Source organism: Salmo salar, chromosome ssa01 (assembly GCF_905237065.1).
Source record: "Salmo salar chromosome ssa01, Ssal_v3.1, whole genome shotgun sequence".
NCBI lineage: Eukaryota > Metazoa > Chordata > Actinopteri > Salmoniformes > Salmonidae > Salmo > Salmo salar.
In genome coordinates, this window is record NC_059442.1 from 60,177,005 (window position 1) to 60,187,251 (window position 10,247).

Genomic DNA, 10,247 nt, shown 5'->3' on the forward strand with positions numbered 1-10,247 from the left:
TTCTGTCTCTCACTGTTCAAATAAACCTACCATTAAAATTATAGACTGATCATTTCTTTGTCAGTGGGCAAACGTACAAAATCAGCAGGGGATCAAATACTTTTTTCCCTCACTGTATATAGCAGGCTGTTTTGTCGGCTGTTTGAACCAGTGCTTTTGTATTCTTGGGTAACGGAATTATTTTTCAGGCCTAAGGAAACACACTTTCCTGTCGGCTTAGATTGAGGAGATGGCAAATAGGAATGGCAATATAGTCCGCTACCAACCTCAGTAAAATCCGTCCTTGTTGTCAGTACCTGGGGGTTTGTCATTATTGATAGACAACAATAATTTAAAATGTTCCACACTCACTTTACAGAATTCAAAATTACAATGCTTGTCTTTCATAATTTGGTCAGTTATGCACAGACATGAAGGTTCAGAGTTTGTTGTTGGCATGTCATGCCTAAGTTTGATAATCATGCCAATGAAAAAGTCATTAAAGTAGTTGGTAATATCAGAGGGTTTTGTGATGAATGAGCCATCTGATTCAACGCAAGATGGAGCTGAGTTTGCCTTTTTCCCCAAAATATAATTTATGATGCTCCAAAGATTTTACTATAATCTTTTACATTTCTTTTTGTTTCATGGTACAGTTTCTTCTTCTATTTGTTTAGTCACATGATTTCTCAATTTACAGTACGTTTGCGAATCGGCTGTGTAGACAGACTTATTTGCCATTCCTTTTGCCTCGTCCTTCTCAACAATAATGCTTCCATTTCTCGTCAATCCACAGGGATTTAGCCATTTTTACAGTCAGTTTCTTGATTATTATACTGAACAAAAATATAAACGCAACATGTAAAGTGTTGGTCCCATGTTTCATGAGCTGGATAAAAGATCCCAGAAATGTTCCATATGCACAAAAATATTATTTCTCAAAAATGTTGGCCACACATTTATTTTACATCTCTGTTAGTGAGCATTTCTCAGTTTCCAAGGTAATCCATCTACCTGACAGGTGTTTCATATCAAGAAGCTGATTTAAACAGAATGATCATTGCACAGGTGCACCTTGTGCTGGGGACAATAAAAGGCCACTCTAAAATGTGCAGTTTTGTCACACAACACAATGCCACAGATGTCTCAAGTTTTGAGGGAGCGGGCAAATGGCATGCTGACTGCAGGATTGTCCACCAGAGCTGTTGCCAGATAATTTTCTGTTAATTTTTCTACCATAAGCCGCCTCCAATGTTGTTTTAGAGAATTTGGCAGTATGTCCAACCGCAGACCACGTGAAACCACGCAAGCCCAGGACCTCCACATCCGGTTTCTTTACCTGCGGGATCGTCTGAGACTAGTCACCCGGACAGCTGATGAAACTGAGGAGTATTTCTATCTGTAATAAAGCCTTTTGTGGGGAAAAACTCTGATTTGCTGGGCCTGATTCCCCAGTGGGTCGGCGTATGCCCTCCCAGGTCTAATTCATTTATTGAAATTTACTGATTTCCTTATATGAACTGTAACTCAGTAACATTTTTGAAATTGTTTTCATAAATATGTCAAGTGCGGCGTCTGGTTGCTCCTCAATAAACAATACAACACAATATTCTTATATCTTCAACATAGGAATCCCTACAGAACCTCTTGTATGAACTCTTATACACTATTTTAGGCCCAGCCTTCAGAACGTAAAACCATATCATTGGCCAATTTGTTACCAATGCAATCTAATTGTAAATAAAAACAAGAATACAATAACTGAATGTCTATTTACAGTAGTGACTTCTTGGGAATACCTGGCTAGTGTGTTCCTGTCTTCTCTCCTCTATCGTGAGCTCTGAGTATGTGACTACAGTGCGTGTCTCTCCTCTTGCACTCAGGACAGCTGACTTGGAGACACCAAGGGCCGAACCCAGGGCTCCAGGAGGCCCTTGGAAGCCCGCATCAGGAAACTCTCCTCACTGGGCGAAGTACTTGGCTGCTTGAGGCCCCCGTTTGGTGACCTGGAGTAGGATGGACTTCCTCTGACCTATCCAGACAGGTCTTCAGTGAACCACATATGAATACTGATGTTTAATCCCGAACCAGGGATGTGAGTGATGGGACTGAAAAAGCCCTTGTCCTCAATGCTGCCCAGCTCTACACACCCTGCCTTCACAACCCAATCAGTGTCATTGGAAAAGGATCCTGGACAACTTACAGTACATGTGATTTAGGTTTGTTGGGCCTCACCAGTGTTTGACTGACTGAAAGTAAATGAGCGGGTGTCCACCTGTGCCTGTATGAATGTCGGAGCATGTACATGCTTCCTATTTAATTTGTGTGTGGTCTGTGGAGCACATATGTGTGGTATCTACTGTTGATTTGCTGAAAAAATTAAGTTATTTGGGTCACGTGGCTTAGTTGCAATAATGTATAATGTTTGTATAATAATTCTCACATTTTGAGGACACTGTGAACGTTCTATGATGGACTGGGTGGGGGATGCAAAGTGAGAATAAAAAAAACAACATTTTTAGTTATTTAGCAGACGCTCTTATCCAGAGCGACTTACAGTAGTGAATGCATACATTTCTTTCTTTTTTTTTCCGTACTGGCCCCCCGTGGGAATCGAACCCAAAACCCTGGCGTTGCAAACACCATGCTCTACCAACTGAGCCACACAGAATGCATTTGGAGATGTGAGAATGTGTTAAGAGATCAAGATGTAAAGCAATAGAAAGTTATAGGTGAAGATGAATATGAGGGAAAAAGTGGCAGGTACATTGTTTATAAGGGTAATGGATTAAAAGTGTCAGGTACATTGTTTATAAGGGTAATGGATTAAAAGTGGCACCAGCTTCATGTAGCATGACAACTGATGATCGTTTATGTGCCAGTTCTATATCTTAGTCTGGAATACAATAAATGGTACTTGCTGTGTTAGCATAAGGTAAAGTACAATACAACCACTGATACTTCTTTTATAAACTTAAGGAATAGTTGTCTTTTGGTTAGTCAAGAAAGCGTTATTGTTTTCAGCCTTATTATTTCAAAGGGATTTGAACTCTGTATCCCATCAGAACAATGAGGTAAACTACAGATACTTTACATGTATTTATGGGTTTAGGTATGTGATATTTCATACAGTCAGGCGATTCAATGTTTAAAGTATTCCGGTTATATCAAAGCATTGCAGGCTGAATATGTGAATATGGGTCAACAATGTTTCTCATTGTCCACATAAATGGAGACACCATTTGAGTGACCTTTGACCTATTTTCATCAGCTGAAGAATCAAGCCTTTTGCATTCAGGCAGAGGTAATGGAATCTCCACTAAGCCTTCAGTCAGTGGAGCACTGATTACGCACTTGCTTACAGTGGCACCAGGTGTGAGTCCAGGTGCTTGTGCTGTGGTTGCCAGGCATCAGTTGAGTGAGCAGGTCAGTTCCTCCATCACCAAGGATACAGCAGGGTTACGTAAGGGGAGGGAGTGTATTTTCATCTGTAGAGAGACTTCTTGTAGGGCCTCAAGGTAGGGACAAGTAGGTACGGGCAGGTGAGTTTGACAAGGAGGTCTCTGTAATGACAGTAGAGTCTGACCTTCTGTTCGACACAGTAGGACAGAGCCAAGAACAGGACTGCAGGATCAGAGGGCTCCATGTTGGGGGAGGAGCATGGGGGAAATATTGTGTATAGTAGCAAGAGATATCCAAGGCTTCATATACAAGAATTAAAAAGGTCCAATGCAGCTGTTTTTTTTATCTCAACATCAAATCATTTTTGTGTAACAATTAAGTACCTTAGTGTGATTGTTTTCAATTAAAATGGTCAAAAAGAAACAAATAGATTCTTAGCAAAGAGCAATTTCTCAAGCAATAATTTTGCTAGAACTGTCTGGGAGTGGTCCGAGAGGGGAGGGGAAAACTAGCTGTTATTGGCAGAGAGGTTTGGAACTCTCTTTCTTATTGGTTTATTAACTCATTTACCCCCTGGTGATGTCACCAGGCAGACCAAAGCTCTGTCTCACCAAAACAGGCTGAAATTTCAGGCAGTCTTTTCAAACAGCTCTTACGCAAAGGGCATTATGGAAATATACTGCATATAAAACACAGGAAATTGCGTTTTTGACTGCACTGGGCCTTTAAGGGATGACAATGATTCAGTGCTTAGTGGGTGACACGAGTCAGAGCAATATCGCTCTCTTTGCTGCTGGACTACTCATAGATAATGTGTTGTTCCTGCAAGGTCTCCTAAACCCACAGTATCATCATACCTGGCTGAAATCAAGGACAGCAAAGTGTTGTGATGCCACAGAGGTTCTTTCCATATGCTTGGCTGAGCTGCTTTCGAGTACATTGGTCTGCATAAGTTCTCATTGATCTTGTTGCCAGATCTTATATAGCTCTACTGGGGTTGTTACGTGTTGGGTATTGAGAACATACACATGCATGTATAATGTTACACTAATGAATGCCACTAATCTGACCTTTGAATTCTCTGCTTGTCTCACACTCACAGACACTTTTATATACAAAAGTATGTGGACACCCCTTCAAATTAGTGGATTTGGCTATTTCAGCCACACCCGTTGCTGACAGGTGTATAACATCAAGCACACAACATTAGCCGTAGATTGGCCTTACTGAAGAGCTCAGTGACTTTCAACGTGGCACCGTCATAGGATGCCACCTTTCCAACAAGTCAGTTCTTCAAATTTCTGCCCTGCTAGAGCTGCCCCGGTCAACTGTAAATGCTGTTCTTGTGAAGTGAAAATGTTTAGGAGCAACAACAGCTCAGTCGCGAAGTGATAGGCCACAAAAGCTCACAGAAACGGGACCGCCGAGTGCTGAAGCACGCAGTGCCTAACAATTGTCTGTTGCAACACTCACTACCGAGTTCCAAACTGCCTCTGGAAGCAACGTCAGCACAGGAACTGTTTGTTGGGAGCTTCATGAAATGGGTTTCCATCAGTGGAGGCTGCTGAGTGGAGGACAGTGCATAATAATGGCTGGAACAGAGCAAATGGAATGGCATTAAACACATGGAAACCATGTTTGATAAGATGGCGTCGAAGAGGATGGCTGACGTTTTACATGCTCCTAACCAACAGTTTTTTTGCAACTTATTTTTTAACTTATTTTGTACGTAATGTTGCAGCTACCGTCTCGTATGACTGAAAATAACTTCTGGACATCAGAACAGCGATTACTCACCACAAACTGGAAGAAGCTTTTTCCTTTAACGAATCCAACGAGAAGGATATACTGCTCTCCCGGGAACAGGCCCAAATCCCCGTCATTTGCGTGAAGAAAAGACGGAGGAAAAGAGGGAAAAGGGCGGGCTGCCTTCTGAGAATCCGTAGGCGAGCACGTAAACTACCCCTGCCATCCGTTCGACTTGCTAACATGCAATCATTAGAAAATAAAAATGATGATTACCCTACCAACGGGTCATTAAAAACTGTAATATCTTGTTTCACTGAGTCATGGCTGAATGACAACACGGATAATATAGAGCTGGCAGGATTTTCCATGCACCGGCAAAACAGAGAAGAAGCTATGTCTGGTAAGACGAGGGGTGGGGGTGTGTGTCTTTTTGTCAATAACAGCTGGTGCGCGATGTCTAATATTAAAGAAGTCTCGAGATATTGCTCGCCTGAGGTAGAGTACCTTATGATAAGCGGTAGACACTATCTACCAAGAGAGTTCTCATCTATATTATTCATAGTCGTCTATTTACCACAACAGACCGACGTTGGCACTAAGACTGCACTCAACCAACTCTATAAGGCCATAAGCAAACAAGAAAATGCTCATCCAGAAGTGACGCTCCTAGTGGCCGGGGACTTCAATGCAGGAAAACTTAAATCCGTTTTACCAAATGTTTACCAGTATGTCACATGTGCAACCAAAGGAAAATAAACTCTAGACCACCTTTACTCCACACACAGAGATGCATACAAAGCTCTCCCCCGCCCTTCATTTGGCAAATCTGACCATAATTATATCTTCCTCATTCCTGCTTACAAGCAAAAACTAAAGCAGGAAGTACCAGTGACTCGCTCAATATGGAAGTGGTTAGGTGACGCAGATGCTACGCTACAGGACTGTTTTGCTACACAGACTGGAATATGTTCGGGGATTCATCCAATGGCATTGAGGAATATACCACCTCAGTCACCAGCTTCATCAATAAGTGCATAGACGACATCCGGTGACCATACGTACATATCCCAAACAGAAGCCATGGATTACAGGCAACATCTGCATCGAGCTAATGGCTAGAGCTGCCGTTTTCAAGGAGCGGGACACTAATATGAACGCTTATAAGAAATCGTGCTATGCCCTCAGACTAACCATCAAACAAGCAAAGCGTCAATACAAGTTTAAGATTGAATCCTACTACACCGGCTCTGACGCTCGTTGGATGTGGTAGGGCTCAAAAACTATTATGGACTACAAAGAGAAACCCAGACGCGAGCTTACCAGATGAGCTAGAATCTGGGTTTGGTGGATGCCAGGAAAACGCGACCTGCCCGAATGCTTAGTGCCAACTGTACATTTTGGTGGAGGAGGAATAATGGTCTGGGGCTGTTTTTCATGGATTGGTCTAGGCCCCTTAGTTCCAGTGAAGGGATATATTAACGCTACAGCATGCAATGATATTCTAGATGATTCTGTGCTTCCAACATTGTGGCAACAGTTTGGGGAAGGCCCTTTCCTGTTTCAGCATGACAATGCCCCCATGCACAAAGCGAGGTCGATACAGAAATGGTTTGTCGAGATCGGCGTGGAAGAACTTGACTGGCCTGCACCGAGCCCTGACCTCAACTCCATCAAACACCTTTGGGATGAATTGGAACGCCGACTGCGAGCCAGGCCTAATCACCCAATATCAGTGCTCGACCTAACTAATGCTCTTGTGGCTGAACGGGAAGCAAGTCCCTGCAGCAATGTTCCAACATCTAGTGGAAAACCTTCCCAGAAGAGTGGAGGCTGCTATAGCAGGAAAAGGGGGACCAACTCCATATTATTGCCTGTGAGTTTGGAATGAGATGTTTGGCGAGCAGGTGTTCACATACTTTTGGTCATGTTGTGTAATTATCACAAAATGACTTTATTGCTTGTTTTGAAAAAGGTTCTGAGTTATCATGCCTATAAGGGATATTACGACAATGACAACTTCACTTCTACAACGACATACTTTGTTTGTATTCGGGACACATTCCAACAAGACTTTATATTATTTCTGTTAAATTATTGTCAACAATATTGATGACACTATTATCAACATTAACTGGTCTACTTGAGAAAAGTGTGTTCTCACTTGATTGTACGTTTGTCATCTATTTTCATACTGTCTAATGTATTGTTTATGGAGAGCATTTTCTAGCTTTGTTTAATTAATTAGCCATTCTGTGCCAATTTTATTTTATTTGTTGATGTGGCAAATTTATACACATTTTTATAATGTACTGTATAAAACTACAGATTTTCAGCACCTAGTATTCAGTTTCGAATTGTCAGATTGTTATTGAAAGTTACCACAGAAAACTCTCATTCAATGCTTTCCTGAAATCAATCATATGGCAGTGTTTTTACTCCTTGTGTATTTTTGAAACAGTGCAATGTACCTTCTCTAGCCCTGTTACCTGCTGACAGTCTATGTTTGAGGGAAAAGTAAAGCCAACACATATTCTGAGGCCAAAAAAAATGTCACTGCAGTCCAATATCAGATGCATTATTAGAGAGACAGAATTCACCAACTAATCAAAACTTGAATACTGGATTTATGTTTATAATATGAATGCACCCCTGGCTGAAGCTGAAGCGCAGCTGGGTCATGCAGCAGGACAATGATTCAAAACACACAATCAAGTCTACATGAAAATGGTTAAAAAGCAACAACAAAAAAATGCAACTTCATAGGCTACATCTAAATATATACATTACCTTGGTCAAAATGAACATTTTTATGTATGTGTTAAACGCATTACCTTGATGGATTATGTTGGGGTTATGGTCTTTAAAAACATAGTGTATTTTTGAACAAAGGAAAAATAAAGAAAAATAAGTGATGATAATATAATGTATTTATAGAACTTTTACATTATTCCTATGAACCATCTGCTGTTAGTAGCCTACTCATTCACAATATCTTTTCATATTTCACTATTATGTATAAATCTGCTCTATACTGTGTTTCAATGTTGTCCTGCTCCATCTTGTCGACCATGTGCTATGGGTTGATTTGCCAATTCTGTCTTCTTTCTCTATCTCTGCTTAGTAGACCTATGTGTGTTGTATCTTCACTGGGGGGGCACCATGTCTTAAAGATAACACCTGGAGTGCTAAGAATGATGTTTCTCTATATGTGGCATGTAATCTATCGACCTTTACACTGTAAACGACCAAATAAAAAATCGACTCCTGTTTATCAGACTGGAGTACCAGTATTTTTTACATGTTGAACCAGTGGGACGTAGAGAGGGAAGATGGGGTGTCCACAACAGGATGTCTCCCACAGAGAGCAGGTACAGGTCAATTTAGATCTAATTTAGAAAGAGGAAGCAACATCTGGAAAAATGCCTTTCATGTTCTATTTAGATGTCTGAAATCACTGTCATCTAAAGTGAACTGGGAAATGTAAACATGTAAAATGTGTGTTATCAGCCACCACCCTCTAGTGGTGGCTAAATGGCACAGACCGTCTACAATTTATCATTGTAAATCAAACATGCCAAGTGATATGGAAGCTCGTTCCTGCCACGAAAAAAATGAACCTGACTACCAGTTATGAGATAGTAAGTCAGAATTATGAGTCTTTGTCATGAGATGTGTAAGTCATAATTCAATTCATAAGTCATAATGAGATACTAAGTCAATTATGAGATAGTAAGTCGTTATTATGAGATAGTAAGTCATTATAATGAGATAATTACTTACTATCTCATAAATGACTCACTATGAGATACAGTGCTGTAAAAAGTATTTGCCTACTTTCTGATTCTCTACTTTTGCATATTTTTTTAACTGAATGTTATCAGATCTTCAACCAAAACCTAATATTAGATAAAGGGAACCTGAGTTTACAAATAACCAAAAAAAAGATATACCCAATTCCCCTGTGTGATAAAGTAATTGCCCCATTACACTGAACAAGTGGCTGTGGCACCTTTAGCTGTAATGACTGCAACCAAATGCTTCCTGTAGTTGTTGATCACTCTCTCACATCATTGTGAAGAAATTTTGGCTCAATCTTGCATGCAGAACTGCTTTAACTCAGCAACATTTGTGGATTCTTAAGCATGAACTGCTCGTTTTAAATCCTGCCACAACATTGACTAGGCCATTACAAAAACAAATGTTGTTGCTTTTTAACCATTTTCATGTAGACTTGATTGTGTGTTTTGAATCATTGTCTTGCTGCATGACCCAGCTGCGCTTCAGCTTCAGCCAGGGGTGCAACTTTGGTTTTAGAAGTGGGGGGGACATCAAAGCCTACCTCTGAGGCGCCCGCATGGTCGTAAAGCACACCGTTGCCTCGTATTGTATCACATTCCAATGACAAAACTGCAATTTCAGAATGTCCCCCCCGTCCCCAGTGAAAGTTGCACCCCTGGCTTCAGCTTACAGACAAATGGCCTGACATTCTCCTGTAGAATTCTCTGAATTCGCATCATGATGCCCGAGGTGAGCGTTTACAGGTCTGTAGTCGTTCAGGAAGGACACCTTTTGTTTTTTCGGGACTGGAACAATGATGCAACATTTTTAACAGGCAGGAACAGTGCATTATTCTAGTATAGTGACTTCTTGAATAGGCCTATGTATGTGAAAACAGTGGAGAGCTGGTCAGCGCAGTGCTGGCTGGAGAAACCTTGTCTGGGCAGATACAACCATTTATAGCTTGAGTTATAACACAAATGGCAGAGGACAACTTTCTCTATCGCTTTCAATGACTGTATCTGTAGGTTGCATGATCTATGTTTGTATATCTATGCTGGCAGCCTGGCACCCTGTCTCCAGGACACAATTTATATTTTTTACCCATATGGGAAATTAGGCTGTATTTTTTTCTTTGGTGCATGACAAATGATTATAGCATATGGCACTAATACTTTAAAATGTAAACCCTACTCGATGGGGCAATCTGCATAGGCATTGTATCGGCAGCCCTATCACTGGTAAGCGGTCAGGTTAGGACCCCAGCATGCCAACCCAGCACAAGTGTTATACTAGAGTGATATTTCAGCTTATTGTTGCGGTTTAATCAATTGAAGAAA

The 10,247-nt window shown here is 41.0% G+C and overlaps 1 protein-coding gene across 1 annotated transcript in view; it reads left to right on the forward strand.

Moving 5' to 3' along the window:
• The window catches only part of LOC106606711 (ras guanyl-releasing protein 3), a 57,898-nt gene extending 53,107 nt beyond the window's left edge, over positions 1-4,791 (forward strand). Inside the window, exon 17 of the mRNA XM_014203070.2 lies at positions 1,863-4,791. Within this exon, the coding sequence (XP_014058545.2) occupies positions 1,863-1,871 (9 nt within the window). The 3' untranslated portion in view covers positions 1,872-4,791. The remainder of the gene's footprint in view (positions 1-1,862) is intronic.
• Positions 4,792-10,247: the final 5,456 nt, after the last annotated feature.